At 40.6% G+C, this 26,108-nt stretch overlaps 1 protein-coding gene across 3 annotated transcripts in view; it reads right to left on the bottom strand.

Annotated features, from left to right (window-relative positions):
* kmt2cb (lysine (K)-specific methyltransferase 2Cb) overlaps nt 1-25,142 on the bottom strand; it is a 67,544-nt gene extending 42,402 nt beyond the window's left edge. For 2 of the 3 annotated variants that reach the window (XM_061044731.1, XM_061044733.1), the window contains exons 1-11: nt 24,769-25,141; nt 14,673-14,861; nt 9,525-9,613; nt 7,458-7,605; nt 5,942-6,148; nt 4,412-4,521; nt 4,167-4,276; nt 3,367-3,529; nt 3,051-3,222; nt 2,252-2,366; nt 64-239 (exon numbers count right to left, since the gene is read on the bottom strand). In XM_061044731.1, the coding sequence (XP_060900714.1) occupies nt 64-239; nt 2,252-2,366; nt 3,051-3,222; nt 3,367-3,529; nt 4,167-4,276; nt 4,412-4,521; nt 5,942-6,148; nt 7,458-7,605; nt 9,525-9,613; nt 14,673-14,860 (1,478 nt within the window). In that variant the 5' untranslated portion in view covers nt 14,861; nt 24,769-25,141. Of the gene's footprint in view, nt 1-63; nt 240-2,251; nt 2,367-3,050; nt 3,223-3,366; nt 3,530-4,166; nt 4,277-4,411; nt 4,522-5,941; nt 6,149-7,457; nt 7,606-9,524; nt 9,614-14,672; nt 14,862-24,768 lie in introns of all 3 variants that reach the window. The other variant, XM_061044732.1, reaches the window with a different exon arrangement.
* Nucleotides 25,143-26,108: the final 966 nt, after the last annotated feature.

Genomic DNA, 26,108 nt, shown 5'->3' with positions numbered 1-26,108 from the left:
TTGCCACATGAATGAAATAGAGAAAGATTTCAAGTATTCATGATAATAACAAATGTTCCTTACCTTTTACAAGTGTGGCAGAAGAGTAAGTCTTTGTGATGCTCAGGGTCCAGAATGCAGGCACATGTGGGACAGCACAGAGAAGGGTCCTGGTTTTGGACGCAGTTCTCACACAGGAGGCTTGTGTGGTGCCACTGCCTGCTGCTTCGTGTTCCACATTGGATGCACACTCTGCAGTTCTGAGGAGCAAAGGAGTTATTTAGTGACGTAACATTGATATTCATTCACTTCAAATACAAGGTTTCTGCTTTACAGTGGAGCATTGAGAGAAAAAGGAAGTAGGTATGATAGCTGTCCAGACCACCAATCAGCATGTCTTTGGTGTTCCAGCGAAATGTATGAGGCAGAACAGAGACATATGACTAATAAATAACATCAGTGTTTATAGACCTTTATGAAATTGATTTGCAAGGCAATTTGATAATCAGAAGAATCATTTACACATACCTGTTTTTACAAATACCACTCAATTTATGTTAAGCAGTACAAATGTTTGAGTATTGAATCTAATTAAGACTTTTTTAGAATAAAAAATCAAACACTGGCATCATATTAATCGAGTTCTGGCTACATAGCTGCATTACTGAGTGCAACAAACTGCCAAGTAGTGTTACAAATGGCCGACTTCAAATCAAAGCAGGTTGCTATTAATCCAAACATGGAGCACAGCTTTGCAAGCTGACTAAAGTCCTGCTGCTCTTCATAAAGCACTGGAACCGTTTGGTTGAACACAGTGCTGTGAGCACCAGAGCCAGAGTGGCACAAGCAAATAAATGGCAGCCAGTGTTTTTGATGAGATATCCACACTGACAGCGTGCACCAGCATGGCAGAGCTGCTTTGGGTTAAAAACATGTTCATTTGGCTTTCATTTCAGTGGCAGGCCTCTTGATTGCTGCTGTTTTTCAAAGCAGCATTTGGAGTTGAGCATTTCGGTCATCAGTCTTCATGTCACAACTGTAGACAGTTCTTTCACATACAAGATTTTATAAGACAATTGGAGGAAACAATAATATTTGCCCTGAGCTATGATTGCTACAAATGTATTTGTAAACATCTTTAACTTCAAACAAAAATTAAATCTATGTTTATACAGATATATTGGAAAACTACTTTGGACCAAACATACTCATATTAACCTCATCAATAGGGCTTATGCATTACTTCAAAGTGAAGCAAACTCATCAGAACATCAGAGGATAAATGCTGGTAGAAATTCAACAAACTGATGGTCTGGTCCGTTTTAGTAGTCATAGTCATATAGTCATATTTCTTGTTCATTTAAAGTTTCTCTCTGCAGGATTCACTTTTCAGTGAAAAAAACAACCCAGCCACTCAAACATGACCAAGCTTTCATTCTTTTTTTTTTATTTTTTTTATGAACTGCAGCAAGACATCTGCACCCACGCCAAAACCACCGTGTGAGTTGGGACAGGGGGTTGGTGGCAAGCGCCTCAGAGGAGCAAGTGGGTGGGTTTTCTCCAGTGATGAGTCAGATAGAGAGGCCGAGTATGAAGACCTTTCAGCACTCTGGTGCTGTGCCCCACTAAACTGCGGTTAACAAACTGGGGTTAACAAACCAGCCGCATTCATGACAAGCACACCATTTGGCCTGCCGAGCAATGAGGAGCTGAGCTGCAGCGAGGGATGCGTGTGATGAACATGCACACACATAAAGAATAGACGCTCTTACAGCGCTGAGGCTAAACTGAAGCCTAAAAAGAATGGCTGGTGTGAGTCATTTCTTTACCACAGGAAGTACAAAACACACCACCAATAGTCATATTTTTTAGGGGTGATAGACATTTATGGCAGAGTGAAGACACAAATGTGTTATCCAATTTTACAGTGATTCTTTGAAGCGATTTGTTGTATGAAGGTAGATATGTTGCAAAATAGGAGAGCTTGTAGAATGTGATGAGAACTTGAAGAAAAAAAAGTGAACTTGAAGAAAAAAATCCACACACACCTGAAATGAATTTCTTGTCACAAATGTAAAAAAAAATATGTAAAAGTAGAAGTAAATTTCCCCATTCAAATCCTCCACTGATTTTTCACAAAATTCTTATATCAAGAGATTGGTGCCTGGAACCAAGACAACCAGCCACCCCAATACTAGTGAATATAGTACATTTAATTTGGCGCCAAAACGGCATCTGTAACAATCTATCCACCATATTACTTCTTTCCTACCTTACATCTCCAGCCATTGGTGGGCAGAGAGTCTATAGCAGGTTGCAGACAGAAGGTATGGTAGCCTTTGTCACACATGTCACACACCAGCATTTTAGTGTCCTCTCCTGGGTTCCTACAAGCACAGAAAAAGGTTGTAAGAAACCAAACAGCAAAATACTTTAATATACTGCACGTACAGAACAAAATGCTACCAAGGATTTTATGTTAAAGGGTCAAAAATATCTAAGTTCAGAGGTTTCTTAAATTAAGTATTTTTTAATGGTTCTTCAGTTTGAAGATGAGCACCCACTGTAGTCTGATTTTTGAATCCAGGTAGAAAGAAAACAAAGTATTCTTTGACAAATTGTTGATCCTTACTTTGAACAAATATCTTTTTTTAACTACTGAAGTGGAATTCAGTCTTAATTCAGTAACATCATTGCAAATGGATTTGATATTTGCATTATGTGAAAATAAATCAAGAACACCATCTCATCATGCTATGCAGAAATGCTAGGGTATAAGGCATTAATGTTTATATGTAAATTTGAAACAGAAAGCTACAGGCAAACGGGCCTGGTTAAGCTCCTGTGCTGTCTAAAAAAGGTCAGAGGTCAGAAGACTGAGCTTCAGGGTACAACGTGCAGTTAGCTCCTCACAAACCCCACCGGTAAACAAACCAACAGTAAGCACAAAGCCTGGTAGCTATATTGAAAATTACTAAGACAAAAATGTGAACAAAAAGCTAGATAGCAGAAGAAAAAAAAAAAATCAGACTTAGATACATTATTTAGGCTGGGGGAGGGGGGTGACTCACTTGCACGTCTGGCAGATTTTGCACTCAGGGCACTGCCATCCTGCCCTCCTTAGAGGGGTCACGGCCATATCCAGGCATATCCCGTGGTAATGCTGACCACAACTGGTGCAGAAGAGCTGGTCCAGCAGGTCCCCTGGGCTATCACAGAGCGCACAATTTACATCATCTACAACTGTGGGCAGGGAAATAAAAGGAAACAAGATTTTAGACAAGAAAACAAAATCCGACATTCCAGTTGATAAAATGTCTATTTGTTGAATGTTATCCATTTCGTTATTGCTTTTATGTACTATAAATCAAGTTTAACCAAACTTACATTTGTCAATGGCCAATTCAGAGTGTTCGGGGCAGAGGAGCGTCAGACTCCTGATATCCTGAAAGGTCCCAGCTGCCCCAGCACAGGGGTAATGGTAGAGTTGAGCACATCCTTCAGCACAGCACTTAATGGATGCTCCAAGGCGCTTACAGTATGCACAGTGCTGCAGAAAGAGAGATAGAGAGAGATCATCAAATATGTCCGGAGTGACTTCATCTGAAACGATAATTAATAAATTCCTTTAACAGCGACAGAGACACATCAAAGTCTAAAACATGTCTGTTACATTTTTAATGAATGACTCAGCTTATGTTTGAGACAGTGATTTATTCTTTAATGTGTCTTTGGGAAAAATATTCATTGGACTTCTCAGCTTAGGATCAAAACCCCTGTTTAAGCCCCCTGTATTTAGCCCCCTATTGATCACATTTGTGACAGAACCTCATCCTTTCCCCGTTTCTCTTAGTTCTATAAGTGTGCACTAATAGCCACTCTGGAGATCAAGTGGAAGACTTGATGATGGGCTACAGGACCAATGGGCTGCAAATGCAATCAAGGGGCTGTGAGCTGTGCCACTGCTAACACTAGGAGCTAAGCTGCCATGGGAGCTCAGCCCCGTTGAGTGGCGTGACCTTTTCCATTTCACAGCTGAGAGATCCACACTGCCGGGGCCGACCTTTACCAGCCAGTCTGATCCATCAGCTTTGCTGTGCCTCACTGAAGCAGTCCTTCCCTGCTGCCCCAACACATTAAGATGGTGTTAACACCTATTAGTCCTTGGATGTTCTCTTATGACTCACCTTTGTGCTCCCTGAGTCAATGGCTCTGTCCACATTAAGCAGAGATTGTCCCTCGCCCTCGCAAACACCTTCGGACCACAAGGCACAACTCTGATGTGCCCAGCATTGCCCTGAAATGTCAAAATGCAGAGTGAAAGGTGAGATTACAACTGATGTCTTTTGCATCTCCTGAAAGTCAACTCCCCATTATAGGTGGTTACAGATGAATCTTAACGTGTTAAAAATGCTCGATCTATGGATCTTACCTGACTTAAAGAGAGACTGGACATTGAGATCTTGTGGAAGGCCAACATAAGAAAGCTCATCCCAAAATCGATTGGCTGGGTCTGGTTCTTCCTCGCAGCTTTCAGACCCACTGAAACAAAGGAAAAGGTTTGCAGAGAAAGCGGGTCAGCAGAGGTCTTTGTTTTGAAAAATATAATAAAGGACATCTAGAAGATGCACTAGAAAAAAAACGGACAGCCTGAATCGACTTAGGGATAAATCCAGAGTGGAGACATAGAGCTAGAGGACTATGTGTGTGTGTTTTTTTTTTTTTTTTTGCAAAAGCCGAGAGAAGACAGAGAATGAGCTGGGGGAAAAATGTTAGAGAGCAAATAAAAAGGATGTGGGGGAGGAGGGAGAGGAGGAGGAGGAGGAGGAGGAGGAGGAAGAAGAGGGCCATCTTGTTTGGTGTGTGCACAAGAGGCTGGCTGTTCTGTCTCATAAAATCTGTTGAAAAGGATGTGTTTCCCCGAGTCCCTGGCTTGAACTAGTGAGCTGCATAGCATGCGGAAAATGTGGAGAGGGAGCATTAGCATTTAAAAAGGACCTAAGTTCCAGTAAACAAAGCAACGGCCAAAATCAAGAGACTGGTGTCTGGAAGCATGATGGCACACTCATGACAGAAGCAGCCATGACAGCTCATTGTTCGCAGCTGAAAGTTTCATCACCCTAAATTATATTTTCCCACCTCCCCACTTTCCCACTTCATCTTCTACCTCAGCCTCTCTGACAAATCAATATACAATCCCCCCATATGGCTAAACAGAGGACCGGCCCCAATGACCAATCACACGGCAGCAACACAACGGCTACTGGTTGGCTTGGCATGAGGCCAGACTCATACTGCTCCCACTGCCCATTACGTCACTGGGAGCCAAGAGAGATGCCTGATTGGTTCCAAAGGGGCAAAACAAATTAGGCTGCTGTCCAAAGAGTCCAAGGAGGGTCCCTTTGTTGGCAGAGAGTGAAAATATGTGGATGCTTAATACATAATTACATACAGAGGAAAGGGCTCATGTGCACCTTTCACCTGCTGAGGCAATCCCTGAACCTAGGAACACTGACTGCTGAGGGCAAAGTCATTATTCAGCCTTTAAATTAAGAATGACAACAACCTGTTTAGTAGGAGAGGCCTATTAGTGAGGGAGGTTTCATGTGCTTTGAATGCATGCTTTTTCCTATGTTCCAGATCATGCATTTGTATAACATGGATGTATACATGTGGCCACCGAATATCCCAGTCAGTATTAAAACTGCTGTCATACATTTGGTAAAGAAAATTTAACCCAAAAATATTTCCAAAAGACCAATGTAAAACAATTAAGACCCCACACCAACATCATTCTTTGCACAGGGGCCTGGGACAAAAAAAAAAAAAATCACTAAAGTGAGGCCATTAAGAAATTCTCAATTCTTGCAGCATATTTATCCACTACAGGGACTCGTCACTGTCTGGACCAACACTGACAACCAAACTATTTGTCACAACAGTGTCAGTCGGGCCCACTTACCTTGTCTTTTCCCTCTGTCCTGAGGTGGTCTCTCCTGCCACTTTTGGCTGAGTGGTTTTGTCGACATCACTGCTTTCGCTTGTTGAGCCTCCTCCATCCTTGTGGCTGAGGAGTGCTTCAAGCTCAGGCGTGGTGCTGAATGCTCGCAGCTCCCCCTGACCCAGCAGGCTACGGCTACCACAGTAACAGAAGGCACAAGGATGCTCGCTGAAACAAAGAAAGTGGGTGGAAGGGGGTGTTTAATTATATATACCTACTGTGACTTAATGCAGCAGCACGCATGTCACCATGAATTAAGGCCTCTTTCTTCTGGGACTGTCTGGGTAGCAACTTGCATATAAACACATAAGGCCTACATTTATGGAGCAGGTGCACACACTGTTTCCACACACTCGCTCTGTTTCTGTGCCATATAACAACCAGGCAAGATACTATCTCACATACACCTTAACCTTTAGCCTTGAATCACATCTGAAGAAGATATTCACATTGTAAGCTCACTATTAAATATTATATATATATATATATATATATACACATCTATTTTATATTTAAATATCTTAATATAAAATCTAACAGGCTTTTTTTTAAAACAACCATTTAAACCAAACACAAGTGTTGTGGACTACATGTGCAATTTGTCAGAGACTAGTGGCCAGGAGATGTAAAAGTATGGATATATAATGTGAGGTTAAAGGGGCTGTATGTAACTTTCAAAAATACTGCGTTTTTAGCGATACCGTATGGCCGTTGGGCGAACTGCACCAGTAACCTGTTGCTCGCTCTCCCTCACTTGCTCGTCATACGTGCTCGTACGTACACAAACGAGCATCATCATCGGCCGCGAAACACTGGATATTTACCGACATAATGTTTACAGAGGAGGTAAGTGGTCATACACATGTGAAAGTCTGTGAAGGAGTCTGTGTGTCTGTATTCATTTTCCATCCTACAAACGACAGTCTCGGCAGGCACTGGCTGAGAGCGGGAGTGTGTGCATAAAATGTCACTTCCTGGAGCTTTCGCGGAAAATACGACCCGGGGAAACTTTTTATACAGGCAAACACAGATAGACAGTGAACATCTACTTTTTCACATCAGTTAACCGTTCGCTTATCAATGGGCGATAAAAAACGATTTATAAATGTAAAAAGTTACATATAGCCCATTTAATATGCATCACTTTTTTAAGCACAAAATGGCCTTGTTAATAAGATCCCAGGAGATGCAGCTGGTCTACCCTCCGTCATCAACATCGATAACAGAAACAGGCCAGGAGATTGATTACAACCTTTAACAGAGTGGCACCTGGGAGGAAGGTTCTGCCTCCACAAGCTGATGACTCCATTTCAATTTAACCATGCATGTGTACACAGCGAGGCAAACAGCATGTCACATCACTGGACACAAATGTATAATTGTACTGCAATGTTTGTTCATCTACACATGTATAAACAAAACAAAAAAACACAGTGCACAAACACTAATGGTTGAGGGGAAGTTTAGTGTTGCCAACCTGCTTTTGACTTCTCTACTCGTTGGGGCAGATGGTCCTACTGAACTCTCAGCTGGAGGGCTCTGGGTCAGAGGAGAAGTGGGCTTTTCATGCTCTGGCACTTCAGTGGTCACCAATTCCTCAGTTTCCACTGGCTGGATTGTTGTTTCTTATAGGACAAAAAAAAAAGATCAACATTAAATACATCCAGAGCATTTACATTATAGCCAGTTCAACACTGGCCTAGCTGCTCTTCAATAGAGAGGCACTTATGACAGAAAAATCAGCATGCAGTTTCGGACAGACACAAGCTGTCATAGGGCAGGTTGATTGTATTCTAATCAGTTTCCTTCAGGTCTAAAACACAGCCTTTATTAATGAGATGGATGTTAAAATATGGGGACCATATGCTCAAGTACTGATTACAGTAAACCCAGAGGGAACATCATGCTATCGTACAGAATAGCAATTACAATGAATGAAAGAGAGAGAGAGAGAGAGAGAAAAAAAATCACAGCAGCAAAAATGTCTCAAGAAGTGTGGTTAAATAGTAATAGAGAAAATTTTGCCTAAAACACAACTGAACCCAATTTGGTTGCTTTTATGAGTGCTTTTGATCTAAATGAGAAAAAAGGCACAATTCACTGTGCTAATCATACCAGACTGCTCCCAAATGTACCTCTTGCTGAGACTTTGGGCCATGCAAAATTTTATTAACATTTCATTGATGTAATTAGGCTAATAGTGCAATGATTCAGTGTCATCCAATTGAATAACACAATGACACTTCAGGCTCATTACCTCATAAAAACCAAAGGCACCTATGAAAGACTTATTTTGGGTTATGAGTGAGGTGAGAAATCTTATGACAATTCTGTTTAATTACTAAATATTAAACATTAACTAAACAATTTGTGCCTCCTGTGGATGGCGCAAAATAATATGCCACCCATCTGGCGCCATCAAGGCCCATTTCTAGTTACACCCTGAACATCCATACCAAGATTTATAAGAATTGGACGTTCTGTTAATGAGTTATGGCCATTTCTCTGATAAGCTCCGCCCCTATCAACGTTTATTGGTCAAAATATTAAAAAATATATCAACATATCTTATAAATTATTTGCTAAGCGTCACCCAATGAGGTTACAGAGGAAGAAATTATAAATTTGATTTTCCAAAAATGTAAAATGGCGTTAAATCCATCATGGCGGACTTCGATAGTCCAAGCGGCTTTTTTGTAGGGCACAGCTGGACTTGTGTGTCAAATTTAAAAGTCAATTTGATTAACGGTGTGAGGGGCGTGTCCTTTCAAAAATGGACCATCTGGCCAATTGGGTTCATATTTCTTGTGAAGCTAATGCACATCATTCACAGTTATTGTGCAAAGTTTCGTGTTTTTACCTCGTTCCATCTCACAGGAATGTGAGGTTGGTAATAAGACAAATAACTATAATAATAAAACAACAGGGTTTACTGGAATAGAAGCTGGAACCCTGACAATCGCATTCTTGGAATATTCTAAAACGCCTAATTGCCTTTTTATGTAACGTAACCCACAGCTAATAAAAGTAAGCTAGCGACAGGCAGAATTTCACTCCCCAATATCTGTGGCACAGCCAACAGCGCAGCACAGAGATGTATGAGAATGGGAGGCATGATCACGTGATGTGATGTACACACATAAAAAAGCACATAAATGGGTCTGGAAAGACTGATGGGATTTTAAAAAGCTTTTAGAGGGCATTAGCCTTGGGCTCTTTCCCACTGCACCTCAATGCCAATCTCAGAGCAGGAGGAGAGATGGAAGCAGTAAGGGGAGGAAGAAAAAAAATACACACCCACTGCAGCTTCACAGCTCAGGCTAAACCCTTTCAATTATAGCCCTAAAGACGCATGGGGTGCCAAAAGCTCTCATCCATCCTTTCTCCAGGAGAGGGAGACTCCTCTACCTTAACTGAAATACCCTTTCCAAACACTCTCTGCATGCGGCTGCCTTGATGAGCAAGTTCAAGTTTTATATCACTCTAACATGACTAATGTGTAAAAAAAAAAAAAAAAAAAAAAAAAGGGGATGCAAAGGCTCACCTGTGTCCTGCAGGCCAGAGGACTCTGTTATCTCAGTCCCATCCATGCTGTCCTCCTCGTCCACAACAGCCCTCCCTCTGGTGCGACCCCTAGGGGGAGGAAGGAAAACACACATCTGAATAGGGGCAGTGAATAAGACAAGAAAAGTGCCTGGGTTTCCCTCTTGATGGGGGAGAGGCAGCGCAACGTCCATGAATTAGTTAAATATAGTCACAGCTGTCACTGATTTTTAATGGAGGCACTCAAGCTACTGTAAAGCAAAGAGGGGAGGGGTTATATATACACTGGTAGTATATGGAGTTTAAAGATGGAGGCTGGCAGCTATTACCAATAGCTATACTCTGAAGATTCAGGTAAAAAGGCTGTGAAATGACTGCCCGTCTAGAGTGACAGTTATAACAAATCAAAATTGACTGCTGCGCATACACCAGAACTGAAAAGTGTGTGCTCATATTCAGATTAGCATTGAACAAACACCTTTAGCATTTGAAATCCCTTGAGTGATGACGAATTGAATTTAAACTAATTGTATGATAATAGGTTGGTCATTTAAGATGCTATAAACAAATTTCTGATCATGAATGAGCATGAGTCATGTTCTGTATCGTGTTCTGTAACAGAAATATCATTAGGTCGTATAATTATCATTACAGGCTGTGATGTTCAATAAAATGAGCGCTGTTCATTGAAGCTTTGGACAAAACAAATGATGCAGACAATAAACACAAAGAATTCCTTCAGTAGATATTTTGATCATAATAATGCGTTGGGGGATGTCTGGTGTGATACCCACCATAGACTTCCCCTTTTAATACTTTTTCTGCTGCTGCTTGCTGCCGATTCTATCCTGCTGTTGTAGTCTAGGATGACCGTTGCGATACACACATCATCATCATCAATAAAGCAGTGTACACGCTAAAAGATAATTCAACCAATTTTGGGACTGATTACCCCCTTCCGACCAAAGTCAGCAAACACCGACAACAGCAAACGCAAAGCATAAAGCTGGACGGACGTCATAAATGCAGGACCAACTTGTTTATTTGTGGCAACAACACAAATTTTTATACTCGTCTCCTAAAACATACCACAATTGAACTATCAAGGAAAGGATGTCCGCCATGTTTGTTTACTGTTCATTTTACTTCTCCAGACACGCAGATCCCTTGATGTGATAACGACATTGAGTGAAACTTTTCAAATTTTAACATACTGCTGATGATGATTGACAACAGATCAGAAAGACACAACTAAAAGATACAGAATGAGAGAGTTGCATGTGTAGGCTATGTGTGTGTAGATAAGAGAACGGAAGAAAGTCAGCTGAGCAGTTCAGCCTTACATTGATTCTTTGAACAACGATGCAATGTTTGCCAGTATCACAAAGTCTGTCACATTCAAGGGCCTGTGACTGATTTCAGGAATATATTATGTACCCATTTAACACAAACAGTTACATTTTACCTAAAGAAAAAGCTAATTTGATATATAAACTTTTCTTACATTCAAATGAAAACACAATCTTCTTATTAATAAAAAAGAACAAAGCCATCTGTTTCAGAATAAAGATGCTTTAAACAAACACCACACGTTTCTTTTCATTCAATGTGATCGATCATAATTCAGCAATTTGTGCCTTTTCTGCACCATAGAATAATCTTGATCCTGGCTTATTTTGAAATGTCTTTCCATACGTGTACACAGAAGTGGACTTGAAATAGTTATTGTAACCCTATTCAGACTGCTGTTTCCAGCCACTCCTACAGCACACTACTATCGCTATCATCATCATTGTCCACAATGAAGCTTGAAGGAAAAATGTTTTGATATAAATGAGTGCTTCTTTATTATTTCATGAAGTACTGTGTCCTAATACTGATATTTAATATTCTTTTTACCATATATAAGGATTTTTTCAGACTAGTTTTGTGCCAGAGGTTATTGTGAATTGGTATAATACTGCAACCCTGTCAAAAACACACTGACACTACTTCTCTAAGGCATGATGCATAAACAAAATAATCAAGGCAAGCTTTAGACCCAGTAAAATATTTTACTTCTATGTGGGATGGGTCATGTAAATGACAAGACATGAAAATAAAAGGTTCATTCATTCAATGATGCTGAGCACGGAGCAGCAACAGTTTGCAGGGAGAAATATACAAGTATCCAGTATCGAGTCTGAACTGTGTTTAGCAAATGTACCTCATCTAAAAGACTTTGAGAAACAATGCAAGAAAAACAAAACTAATTGGGTTACCCCTTCTCATATGTCCTTTAGAGTGACCGAAATATATTTTAATACAGATCCTATCCAGATTTCCTCCCTAGAGTGCCCGACAATTGTTATCCAAGCTTTTTTCTCAACTCTTCCACTGTCATAATTTTTAAAACAAGAAACTGCAACCCTCCCCATATATTACAATAAATGCCCTGTCAGCAGATCAAGCAAAGATGTATTTTTCCAACTATATGCCTCAGTGCCAACTCATAAGGATGTGTGCACACACACCATCACAGATTCCTTTTTAACATACAGTATAGAGAGATCCGCCAGTCTCAGGATCCTCCAATGGGACCTCTGTTAAACTAATCCATGTGGAAGCGCCATGTGGATGGGGTAATTGTCAAGGATACAAATTAAATGGCAACAACAATTGTTAGCATGCTAAGTGGGGAGCGCAAACACGAGCGAAATGAAAGCAGCATGTCTCAGGGGTGCTCAGGGGGATTCAGGGGGTTGGATGTGAGGGAGGAGATGCACGGATGGAGGGGTGGGCGGTAATTTTCGGTGCCACTGAAGAGAAAAATCACAAATGGCTGGATGCCAAATCAACCCCTCCCTCTAAATGACTTCCATGTAAAGATAAGGAACACGCTGAAACCTACAGAGTGACAGAAGTGGCCTCCAGCAACGTTGGATTAAACATAATTACCTGTAAGCTTGAGTCAAACACAGATATCATAGCCATATAGAAAATAACCAAACTTAAAAAGAGAGGTCTTTTATGTACATGGAAACATTTTAGCTGCAGAGCGAAGTTTCAGCTCTCTTTCTGTAGTTTGTGCATCTCAGAATCTGAATTCATACAACTCTTATGAGGCAAAGCATTTCTTCCAGATTAACCAATAACATTTGATAACGGAAATTGATATTAGAAGCACACTTACAACTATTGGGTTCTGTGAAGCATGTGCACAGACGAACCCAAGAATCAAAAATGACAACTGATCAATATGCAGATACATGAATACATCTTTGATGCAAATTACCCATTTGTTTATCAATCCAAAATGAACTGCAATATAATCATATGTCTGAAAATGCTAAATACTTTATGCAAAATATTGTACTACTGCTTTTGTGGGAAGGGACTATGACTGATTATCACGACACAGAGGTCACAGACATGTAAAACTACTAAGTGCTTTCCACCAGGACCCAGCTAAATGAGCAGACAAAAAATAGTGTCAATTTGTGACATTAAAGTGATTATGATTCCTGGGAGAAAAATCCAAATGCACCAATAAGTTGTGTGTGACATTTTCATCTATGAGACCACAGTCTGGTGTACACACACAGAGCGGTCACTGGTGTTGGTGACGTCTTTACAAAGACTGCTCGTCAACATTCAGCTGTAATTACATATAACTACGCTAAAGGCATCACATTTCAGCATTCAGACAGCCAGTCAATTCACTGACAAACACTCAAGACTAACATTCAACCCCATACCCTGCACAACTTATCCCCCACACTCCCACCATAGGGAGAGAGAGAGAGAGAGAGAGAGGGGGGGGGAGAGAGAGAGAGATGGCGAGAGAGAGAGAGAGAGAGAGAGAGAGAGAGAGAGAGAGAGAGAGAGAGAGAGGGGGAGAGGGGGGGAGCGAGAGAGAGCGAGAGAGAGCGAGCGAACGAGAGAGAAAGAAAGGTGAAAATAATGCTGTTGTAAGTAGTCCCAGCTAGGAGGGTGCTGCCTGGAAAACCAGACCTGGATCAAGCTGGTCTAAAAGTGACTGACTAGCAGATGGAGCGTGGGCAAATCTAGTAATTTTCACCAACCAGGTCTACAGAGCAATCTGACACATCCTGCTTTGTCACATGCAAACAGGCTTTTTAACACTTTTGAACGGTAATTTTCATATTATTTACACACTGTTCATTTCTACTAAAGAGGAAGCCAGTCGGTCCAAACTGTCAAAATAATCTGAGGAAAACTCAAAACTGTGAAGATTGTTTTCAGTGTGTGTGATTAAGCACAGTTGTCACTTATCTTCTTCTTCAGTATCATTTCAAGTCATTCAAATTAAAAATTGGTAGTTTAAAGCCGCTATCCATTCCTGTACTGTTTATGACAAATAATCCAATTAAAAATTTGACTGTATTGACTTGGTTAAAAGGTGTTAAGGTTTTATATCCATCAGCTTGGCTCTCATTATTACAGTTGGTTGAGTTGGGCAATCTATGCAACATGAACTCAACAGTGAGCAATTTGTAGGTGCAAAAGCTTTAAATTGATTCAATTTAAAATGTGAAAGCTAAATGATATGCACAGTAAGCTACATAATTTTAGCCAGTATTTGTTGTCTTATTGTGAACTTGTTTTTTCACAATCAATTACTGTGGTCTTTAACCAGACTATGACACTGACACAAAAAACTTTACAAAGAGTGGCAGATAAAAAAAAAATGCATTTCTCCGGATGGATTATTCCTGACCAGATCATCATCATACAGTTATTCATGTCTGTTTCAGGTCATTCTTCCACTGTTGCATTAACGCATCGTCTGGATTCTTGCAGAGTTAAACGATCCATTGGGAGCAGAGAAATAAGATTGATTGAGAGGACAGACTACGGAGAGAGTTAAGAACCTTGGGGGCATTATGTTACAGAGCAGCTCTAAGCGGCATTATATGTTGCTATGGAAAATACAAAGAAGCCAGACACTGTGTGCAATGCAGTAAGAATTTTCTAAGCTTGCTTTACCTGAAACCAAACTGCTTTGGTACTATTTATATCCCCTCATGACAAGGACTTCTTAATGTTATTCAACCAGTAGGCCGTAGCACAGATCTGAAACCATTTAACGTCATTAACTGCAGCATGTATGCACAGTTAGATGACTCTGAATGTCAAAAAAACCTACTTCTTTCTGTTCTTTGATGTGGATGAGGGTGGTGCCTGGGGTAGGATGGCAACAGCATCCTTACGCGGCCTGCCACGTGGTCGCTTGTCTGCGTGGGCAGGACTTCCTGTGGAGGTGGCCCCTACACTGCTGGAGGGCGGTGAGGGTCCCTGGTCAGAGGGTTCCACAGTCTTATCCTCTGATGCCATTCTTGAAAAAAAAAGTAACAAAAAAAAAGTTAAAAAAAAGGTGTTGCACTGTTTGCATACTTTAATTACTAAGTTTTCAGACACTGAGCAGACTCAGGTGCAGATTTTCAACTCTATTGATTTCATTCTTTTTACAGGCTTTCAAACTATGAAAAGGACAAAGGAGAAGACATGTCATGGAAATGTTCAGATCCTGAAAAGGTGGAAGAATATAGCTTTCCACTTTGCTCCCCGAGCAAAGTCCATAGATTTTCATGTATTTTTGATTCAGCTATATGAGAGTTGCATAACGTGGATTACCTACTAGGGAAGGGTATGTATAGAAGTTCTTGTTACCTTATTGAGTATTCAACTCGCTTAATATATATGTTTACTGTAAAAAAAAATTAAAAAATTGCAACGTTACATGGTTCTCTATTTTTTCTGCGGTATGCTTTGTCAAAAGGACAGCAGTCTTAAAATTTCAGTTATGAATGAAATGACAACTGATAGTAATTTAACGGAGGGTTATTAATTGCTGCCAAACTCTCGATGCACTTCTGTTTTCTCCCTTCAAAATAAATGTCCCCCGATAACGTACACTTTAATATACAGAAATTTCTTTATTAGTTGTATTAACTTTACGGAAAAAATAGCCAACAGTAACATAGGACTCCGTAGACAAAGCTGTCCACAAGTCTGTCGTCACCATCACTTTGTCGACATGTTGCAAATCAACCATGAATTCTGCTGCACTTTCCTCATATTTCTTTTCCACTCTCATAGCTGTTGTTCACCGTGATGGTGGCTCGTACTTCAGTTAGTCGAACACCATCAACAAAACTTAATGGAAGCATAATTTGCTTTATAGGATACTATCTACAGTCACCATTTTGTTATTAGCAGGCTGGTCATCTTTGCCCTGATATCATCACAACGATGTCTGCTAACAGGGCTAGCAAATTATGTGATGAGAGACTGTCTGTTGTCCGTCTCTGCCGGTTTCTTGTGCAGGTGGTTAACCAAAGAACTTGTATTTTTATGATATGCAAGTTTGATTCCCCATATCTTGCACTGCACATTATCGTTGTCTTTTTTCTCAAAGTACTTACAGACATCACCATACTGGTCACAGCTGGCATGTGGCATATCTAACAGACTGTGTTTGTCATATGCTCTTGCCTTTTGGATTAATGTGTGCTTTGAGAGTTACCGTAGCTGCCGTAGCAGTTGTTTTTGCTGTAATCTGGCTCAATGTGCACATGTGTGTAAGTTCCACAAAGCTGTGGCTGGAGAAGTTATACCTCTGTGTGTTCCAATCATTATTAACTTACCAAGTATTTTTAGTAAGGCAAACCCAGAAAGATCTATTTCACACGTAACCCCAGCTGAGTTGCACTGTTGTCTAAAAAAAAGCATGCACAGGTGGGCAACAAGTAGTAGTGAAACATTACTCAAATAAAGACGTCAGTAAGTAGTGCTAGAATACTCATACCCATCCCTAGTACCTACACAAAGAGAAAGGGTTTTCCTGCATCACTTCCATGATCAATAATATAAAAATGTAGGCAGTTCTCATTTTTGGTTGATAACATGGAAGTAAGAAACCTTTGGCTTCCTCTTGGCGTCAAAGACACCTTGGGAGTATCTTCAATGGGTTTGAGGCATGTATTGTTAATATGTCCATGTTGCAATACCAATCATCCAATCCAAGATTCCACGTCTTGAAGAAATGTCTCCAGTACCCACAGTCGAAAAATATACCCAAGAGCAACATTCACTATAACTAGGATTCTTCCTTATGTGAACAGGGTTGCACTTCCACTTCTCACTTGAAGCATTCTGTAGTCATTCCACATCAAGCCGCACCAGGTTTTCTATTTGCTGAAACCCACCCACTTGAAGAAACCCACTACAATCGCACAATGGTAAACATGGGAAATGTTGCCCATTAGTTATATTTTACAACTTGAAAGGAAATTTAGAGATGGCATTTGTCCAGAAGAGAAGCAAAGGATAATGGATCAGGATTTGTTTTAGGTCGAACAAAACAGTGTTAGAAACTGACAGTATACAACATGAGATTTTTTTGAACATCGTCCAACCTAGATACCAGGTTATATGAGGAGCATAAGTTACAATGGCAATTTAGCTGAATAAAAAGCAGACCACAAGTTAGTTTGCGTGCCCCAAGTACAGAGGCTGTTGTCCTCAAAGCGGGAGGCCTGGATTCAGGTCCTCTCTCAGTTCTCTTAATTGCTGGGTCCTCACACCGCGGTTAAACCGAAGTAGTTCTCGAAACAAGGAAAGGAGTGATGAGCAAGGATAAATGAGAGCAAACTTCACAGAAGTCTTTTAGAAGACATGCCCCCTTTTCAGATAGAACTCCTTGATTTTAAAAACGGACAAAAGACGGACTTCAAAACTGACATTAAATGGATGGTGAGAGAGGTTTTAAACATATCAGTTTCTAAAGAGTTGGTTTGTGATAAACTGGGATTAAAAAAAAAAGTGTTTGACATGAGTACTGTAAAATCTGGTGTCTAGGAAGCACTTTCAATACCTATTTTTGTATCTAATAGTTGGCTGTGTCCTATTAACCGGTGCGACCAATATACCAGTAGTATGCAGCCACCATCATCACACAATGCACACTAGCAGAGGCAATTGAAAATTCGTCCCCTTTCACTGTGTATTGCAAACTGTGCTGGAATACATAGCCTCACAGACCAGAATGACAGCGACACTTTTTAACGTCTTTTCTACCTAATGAGGTCATAATCCTGTATTTAAAGAAAACTGGTATTCTGTTCAGTAAATTAACCTTGTGGTGTCTTAGTTTGATTGAGAAGATTTTTCTTCATGTACAGGTGTTTGTAATAAGGTTACATATAGAGACAAATACTGTTAATGTGTTTATTTGATTATAATTAATAGTGCGTATTTGTGCAGAAACAAACAGCTGTTAAAGCAGACTGAAAAAAAATCCAGCCGTGATTAGCTGATGTCATCATCACAAACGGACATCGCTTCACTTGCTGCGGAGGAAGGGACGTCTCATGTCTCTTATAAAACATATTTTCTCGTTCCTTCTCTGCTTCACTTTATTTCCTGTTCCTTCCTCTCCATGAATCTCTGGTGGGAGGGACTAAGATGCAAGGAAAGGACATAAGGGTGGGATGCATGTAGGGCTGAGCGATATGACCAAAAATGTTATCACGAAAACACTACGGGTTACTGGCCCGTCGTGATATTGTTTTGAATGGTGGAAAGGGTTTGTGGTGTTGCCTGTTTTAGCTGTCATGTCTTCGGCACAGGTTTGAGCACGTTACTATGTTTTTTGTGGGAGTGTAAATAGCAAAATGATCACCTAACTCCTAGAGCACAGTGGCCTTTCTTGTCGACAATGTTCACAACCCGCTTTGAGCTAGTAGGCTCAGCGTTTTCTTCAGTGCCACCTGTCTGCCTGTATTTTTATGTTTTGTGTTGTTTTGGTTGACTTGGGATGTTTCTGGGTAGGGAGCGGTTGTACTTCCCCCAGCCAATGACAGCACACAGGGGAGTTTAGGGGTGGACGTGTATACGAAACCCCCTCGGGAACAAAGCTTGTTCCAAAAAGAGGGTGAACCTTCCGTTGGCTTACACCCACAGAGTTTGCCTGCTTTCTGTTGGGCAGGCCGGTGGCAAACACCTGCTGTTAGCACGTGCTAGTGTGCTAAATTATCTGATTTTCCAAAAGCACAAAGGAAATAGGCCTGTTCTAAGTTAGCTTGCAGTCTAGCTACAGGCAGTAAACATACACGCTAACTCCTGCAGTGGGTGTGCACTTCTGGAGGCGATGAGCCCAGCAGGAGGGGCCCAGTTTGAATGTTGTGGTTACAAGCTGTACCTTTAAGAGAACTGAGACAAAGCCAGTGACTCCTTTCCTGCATGGCATTCCCTATTCTCTCTCTCTCTGATTTTCGACTATCCTATCTGAATAAAGGCACAATTTTTTTTTTTTTATTGAACTACAGCGAAAAGAAACATCAAGAATAGGTCTATTTGTTCTAACAGAGACAGGCATTCCCTTTTTCACTGGTTGGAAAAGGAAAACTTAATACAACTTTGCTTTTTTGCCCTCATCGGTCAGGCAGTGTAATTTCTATACACTAAAATCAACTAGTTGCCCTATTAGGCCTGAATAATATGATGTGCAACAAACAAACAATTCAACAAACAAGCAATGGAGTTCTGATGCATTTCTGCATGTTAAACATAATACCTGAGTTTACAGCATCTCATAGTATAAAATAATTCCAAAAAGCAGCAGTGTTGTGCTTTAACACTGAAAAGGTTCAGTTAACCACGTTTTCTTCAGCACTCTCCTCAGCTATCATGCTACCTTTTGCCTCGCAGTTTCCTCCAAATTGACACCAATTACCCTGGAGGTAACTAACAATTATCTTGGGCTTTATCATATTGGCAAAATGGTGTGAATGAATGGGCCACGTCCCCATTCATCTGTGAGGTCAAATGTTCTTATTTTGAGTGGGTATAAAGCACGTGTGTTAAATGTTTCTTTTTCATTGACTTTCTGGCAGTCTTTTCTACACCATTTTGGTGTAAAGGGACTTATTAATGACATTTTTCCAGCTTTGATTCTAGGTATGTAACAGTTCACAGAGGTCAGGGTCGTACCTCGGTTCTGGGTGTCCCAGTTGCAGGTTTCTCGTTTTTTCTTATTTTGAAACAACAGCCGTTTAAGTTAATGTTTGTTCCATCTTGTATACTTTAGAACTACCTGTGATAGTCGGTGCATCCTGTAGTGTAGCTTTAAACATTAAAATTAAAAAAAAGGGGGAAACAAAACAAAATGACTCAAAATAAAAGCAAAACAGAAATTAATACCATTTCTTGATTTGCAACATTGGAAAAAAATATGCTGCCTTTATGAGCAATATAGCAAAAATAAGATTTATAAATAAATTCACTTACAGAGAAAATAAATTAAATATTTATGATTTATGATGTGTGCAATGACATAGTTATCAGTGGTTGCAGCAGTAGTTCATGCTCACTAACAGCTCGTGCCAGTAAAGGCCCTGACACACCAAAAAGATCATCAGCCGTCTGTCCTAGTTGGACCGTCAGTGAGCGATCGTCGCCCTAGTTTTTGCGGTGTGTCCGGCTCCGTTGCTATCTGTCGGCCAGTTTTCGGCAGATTCGACATGTTAAATTGGCGTCGGTGCGGTTGGTGAGAGGAATCTCTCTGATTGGCTGTTCGGAGGTTTAATTTATCTACAGCTCTCAACACGGGTTCGGGAAAGCCCCTTGAGCCTGCCGCTGTAGTATCCATGCTTTCACCAATTAGTGCACAACTGATTTAAAGGTCCAATATGTAAGATTTTGAATTACTGAATAATTAAATGCACCTACTATATCATCAGACATAACATACTTTGTTTAAGTGCTGGTTTCTCTGACAACAATGCAGCTGCCAGTATTTCCTCCTTCATAGTTTCAATTTTGGACCGGAATGATCTGTATTTATTTTGACCAGAGAAGGTAAGCAGTTTTATTGCACCCTCATACGGCCGTTTTGCCCCTCTATTTACCAGGCAAATGGAAAACCAACAGGTGTTGCAGCGATGGATGCAGGCAAGCGAACTGGTTCAGATATATCGGATTCTACCCGACCTACGAAGCCTCTGCATTTTTCTAATAAGCTTCACGACCAGAAACGTGGTAATAAAAGGATAATTATTGGAGATGATTTTGAAAAATGGAGAGAGCTTAGGGCACAGAAAGCTTTCTAGACCAATGCAGAGCTGGCTAAAATTAAGCTTCACTGTCTGTGACATGGCAACCTGCATGCACATTGGCTCTAGTAAGGAGGGGGTGGGTGAAGACAGCTCTCTCTAATGTTTTGAATTTGGCCTGCAGTACCCCTTTTAAAAGCTAGGCGTAAGAGTTACATATTGGTCATTTAAAGAAGCAGGCGGGTCTTTTGGCTCCTCAGTGTCATGTGACTATATTACTCTTCTTTGTGCATTTTGAAATTCTTCTGGATTATCTCAGGATTGTGGTGGGAATACTGCCATGTGCGACTGCCTGTATTAAAGTATTAATCATATGATTAATCATGACACCTGAATCAAAACGGTTTGGTACAAATACAAATACCCATAAAGGCCTATTTGCTTCACATTATACTTTCCCCTAGCACCATAATGTTGTTGTTCTTTATCGTTAATTAACCTGAAACCTATTGATTTTTACAGGGCTTATAAACGGTGGCATCTGATCAGTGCTTCCTCTGTCGTTTCTTCTGATACCCCATAATGCATTTCAGGCCGTTTTTGGATACGATACCAGCATCAGTATGAGAACAACTCTAGTTTTTCTGATGCATTTATTGCACATGTTCAGTTTGTAATAACATGAAAATTGCAGCTCTGAGCTATATGCTTGAAAAGTTATTATTTGAATAAAAATGTAAATGTTGTTGTTAAATGGGTTAAAACACACAGAAAACCCAGGTTGCTCAAAACCCAAGCAAACATAATGGATTTCACCCTGGAAAACTTTAGAACATGTCTTCAGAGGTCACCTTGCTTTTAACTTTTAAGTACTACACTTACAGTGTAGAAGAACAAGGAAAATCACTGTTAAGTCTGACTGGGTAAGCCATATTAATATGGATATTTCTGGATATCATGGTTAGCCCTGGTGCTAACCTGTAAGCCACACAGAACAAAAAGCCTTATCTAACTATATTTTTGGGATATGTATTTTTTTACAAAGTGAACCCACATCCTTACAGTGTTCAGCTTCGATAACAAACAAATGAGTGCTTTATATTGGATTTAATTTTGACAAATTTACCAGTGGTGGTGTATTAAATATTTGAGATGAGTTCCTGAGTGAGCTGTCTCTTCATCCGTTGCTTTTCAAAGGGTGTTTGCCTGCATACGTGAACATTGAGACTTGTTAACAAGGCAGTGCAATAAGACTTTTACTGTGCTGCAGGCTAATGATGGAGCCCAGCAAGTGTTTTGTTGATCACTGGAGCTCAACTGTTGCATGATTAAAACATGTTTACAACTAAAGCTTGACAGATTTTTTTTTTTGTTTAAATAAAAGCACTGCCAAACTCTTTAAACAGCAGTACTGTTATTAAAAATCTGGTGGAGACATTGATGTTGGCAGCTGTGCTGTTTGCCTACATGGACATGGTCGCCAAAGACAAAGTTAGCAAGTGGCTGTTGAAAGACATTTGAGTATGATGCAAGCTAATGACAAGATATTTATTTAAGAAAAATAAACAGATCTAAAAGCGATTACAGATTAATTGATTTATTCCCCAGGTGGTCAGTAGCATGCAAATGCCCATGTTGGTTTGTGTCTGCTGTACAGTGAGCAGATCACTGTTATCAAACACAATAAAACAGTCTGATAAGCTCATAGTAGACTACTCTTTGTCACGGTTGTGTTTAAGTGAGGTAATTTTGGAGTCTCAAACCATTCTGACCATGATTTTCAAATAAATGACCTGATTAACACTATGAAATTAAAAATACACAGCAAAACTACTACAAAAGTGAAATATTAGATCAAATATGCTCCATGATTTCTAATTGTTCCAACGTTTGTAATGTTAACTGAGTTTTGTGAACGAACAGGGATACAGTGTGATAAAATATTTGAAAATCCAAGTAGGGGGAAGCTGGGATGTGTTACATCAGGGATGGGCAACTTTGGTCACAGCAAGGGCCACATTCATTTAACTCTCACTGCCAGGGGGCCAAACTGTAGTTTCCAAAAATAATTGAAATCAATTATGTCTCAAATTTATCTCAACATATACCAGTGATCAAATATTATTATGGACGTACTTCTGGTTTTCATGATTTCATGGCAGATTTTGTCATGTTTTCTTCATGATTCCAATTATTTGATATGTCAAAATTGAACTGAGGGCCACATTGAGGGTTGATGGGGGCCGTATGTGGCCCCCGGGCCGCCAGTTGCCCACCCCTGTGTTACATTAAAATCTTAAACAAACAGCTCCATGAAAATAAAATGAGTGAGACAAAGATACAATTCACTTGAAACCTATGTTCGTGTGCAGGTTATCCAACTACTAGAGAAGATCAACCTCACCTCTTCTCTTTTCATTTTACTAAGAACCCTCCCATGACCCTCTAACCTGGGAAAGAAAAAGGTAATACAGCTGATGGCTGATCTGCACAAAATCCGTACAAGCCACTTATCAGTTTAGCTTGTTTTTCTCCACCAAAATGCAATCACATCAGAGTACATTATGACTAATCTTAAGGATGACTCATTAGAAATTCATATTGGTAGTTTTTAGTTTCAGTATAGCAGTATACTGTTTTATATACAGTACCGTGGTGGGCCTGATGTGCCACATTACATTATATTCTTGCACTTTTTAAAAACCTTTGTCAAGATGGGGTGATATATTTTTCTCACGTTACATAAATGTGCCCTCATCGCTTTTTTGTCCTTAACAACTGTTTAAAATATTACTTCAATTTGCTACTTGTGTGTTGTTCATTGTTTGGCTTTGAGTGATTTTAAAAAAAATAATTTGGTATTGGTGAACCAAGAGGTCTCTGTTTGTGTTGTAAGGTATTGGGGAAGTGAAAGCTTCATTCACTACAGTGGTAATTCACTTCTTCTCTTCTATCTATAATTTGCCTCCACCAGGCTCTGTGGACGGATGGTGGACCAACAACACCAAAATCCACAATAATTATTAGCCATTACAATGCTTGTGTTGTCAATACAATTAATCAAAAATGATAATCTGACTTTAAATCCTTGAGTAAGAATCAGGGGGCTTCACAGTTCTCCTGTAACACTGTACAGTAAGTGGTAATGCAACAACAATAAGTTGCATAAGGAGCATCTTATAACCACATTTTACAACATGGTGAAGCTTAACTAAAACGTCATGAAATTAACATGAAACATAAGGGCATCTGAGGTTAGCATCCGGAGACCTACCTAAGGCAGTCACGACCATCACATTCACAATTGAAAGACATGCTAACGTTAGCTTTTGTTAACTCAAGCTTGGGCACAAAGCAGCTGCATACAGCTAACGACTGCTAGCCTGTTGTGTTGAACTCTGTCGCCTTTCCTTGAAGACCCCCCAGACAAAAAGTAGCCTTGGCATAGTCTTTATATATGATAGACATAGTTAATATTTTAAAGGGTGAAAAGCAGATTAGGCTCGGTTGTGAGGGGACATTCACCAGTAAGCCAACTTTGAGAGAGGGTCACACAGCAAACAGGTTATACCTATGGTCGTAGTTAGTTGGCCAACTCAGGGTGCTAGATGGTAACTATCGCCTACGCCAAAACAAAAAAAACACCACACCATAATGCTCCAACCTTTTGTAGTCTCACAGTTAATGCTACACTACATGTTGTGGGCATAATGTGAAACTTACAGGGCAATCTTAAAACCACACTATCCTTTAACCAGCTTTATAACTTGGGGTACTAGGCAATGGAGAGCATCTGTGACCAACACAAAGGCTCGGTCTATTCATTGAAACGGAACAGTTCTTGAGAACTACAATGCTGCAGGAAAAAAAAGTGAAAATGATATGCTACACAATGGCGTAGACTTTTGTTTTCTTGCCTTTTTTTGTTTTTACACTGACGTTAGTGGTGTAGCAGTGTGGATGGTAGACATTGAAGACACAACCTAGCCCTTCTATTTGTGATTATAAAACACCCATGAAGCAGTCTACTGAATGCTCCGTTGAATAGTCTGAGTCATGAGAGCCAAGGCGGCGACAACCTCCCCCCCCCCCTACCACCACCCCCCCTCCAACATCAGAATGGAGGTGGATAATGTTGCCCACAAATGAATCCTGTATGCATTAAAAAAAACAACTTCAACATCTTACCTTCCAGCCCCTATGAATAGCGAATTATCCTCTTCATGTCCAAAAAACTGGAGGATGAAACGTCGCACTTTTATCAAACCCCAAGCTAGCTAGCAAAGCTATTTGAGCTAGCTAGCCTCTCTCCAATGAAGCAACACTGCAATTCTCAAAATTGCATCACGCATATCATTGTATTCCTCCGTTGCGATGTTATTCCATGCTCGGCCCATTTGACGGAAACGCAGGTGATGTAAATCCAACAAAAAACCGGTTCACAGGCACACGCATTTTGGGAAGAGATCACTTTCCTTTCTCCAATGACAGCTGTCGTCGCACGAGTTCGGCTTATATAGCTACTTGGTGTTAGCCACCCAAGTCTACGGCCAAACAATTTTAACATTAACGTTACGAACGAGCCAAAGTCCAGGTGAAGTCTCCGTAAAATGAAACTTAAAACGTGAATCCGTAGCGACTGAACGGCAACGCGCAAATCAAATGTTGGACGCCGACCGCTTCGGGTTGGCAACTGGTTCTATTTTCTCAGCATCGACAAGCTGCGGGACCAAGCGGCCAGTTAGGAGACTCTCGGCAGCCAGCCTTGCCACGCAGTAACCACTGCCTCCAAAAACATGAAAAAAACAAACACAAGCTTGTCAAAATAACAACCCGTCTAACGCAGTGGCAGAGCCGCGAAAACACTGTGAAATACCACTAAATTAAGTTGAAGATGTCGCTTCGGTGTACTCTATAACGGTGGCCATATCTAATGATAAGTGGCACCGAAGCACAGCCCCTCTAGGCTCCTCATGATGTAGACCCATCTCCCCCCTACCACAATTACGGCACGCGTATCTTTCCAAATTGACGAGGCTCTTCAAAAAAAATGACGTGCTGTGAGTGGGGAACGCGTCCTAAAACATCGCTGAGGATAAATTGTGAAAAATACCACGTTTAGCGTTTGTTAATTTCTTCAAAATACTCTCTGACCCGGCGGAGGGATATGGGCATTTAGTAAATAAAATAATGGCTAAGGAAGGCCCGAAAAGATGGAGTCTGGATCCAGGCCGGGTTTGGAGTGGGATTGTCAACAGTCGGCGCCTCGGTTCATGCAAATCTCCGCCAGCAGCAGCAGCAGCAGCTGTACTGACACCAGCAGTCATCATCAGCCATCTCTAGAGAGGGGAGGGGGCAAAGATGGATTAAGTTTAATACGCGAGTGTGGTGGTGGTGGTGGTGGTTCAGCGCTAGTCCAAATAGCATTCGTTCTGACTATAGCAATCCCCACAGCCTCAGGACACCTCCCCACATCACTGCTCTCTTTTTCAGCTGTAAACACATACCACGCAGCTTGAAGAAGGCAA

Source organism: Labrus mixtus, chromosome 8 (genome assembly GCF_963584025.1).
Source record: "Labrus mixtus chromosome 8, fLabMix1.1, whole genome shotgun sequence".
Taxonomy (NCBI): Eukaryota; Metazoa; Chordata; class Actinopteri; order Labriformes; family Labridae; genus Labrus; species Labrus mixtus.
Note: the sequence above shows the minus strand (reverse complement) of the source record. Positions and strands in the feature narration are given on the sequence as shown.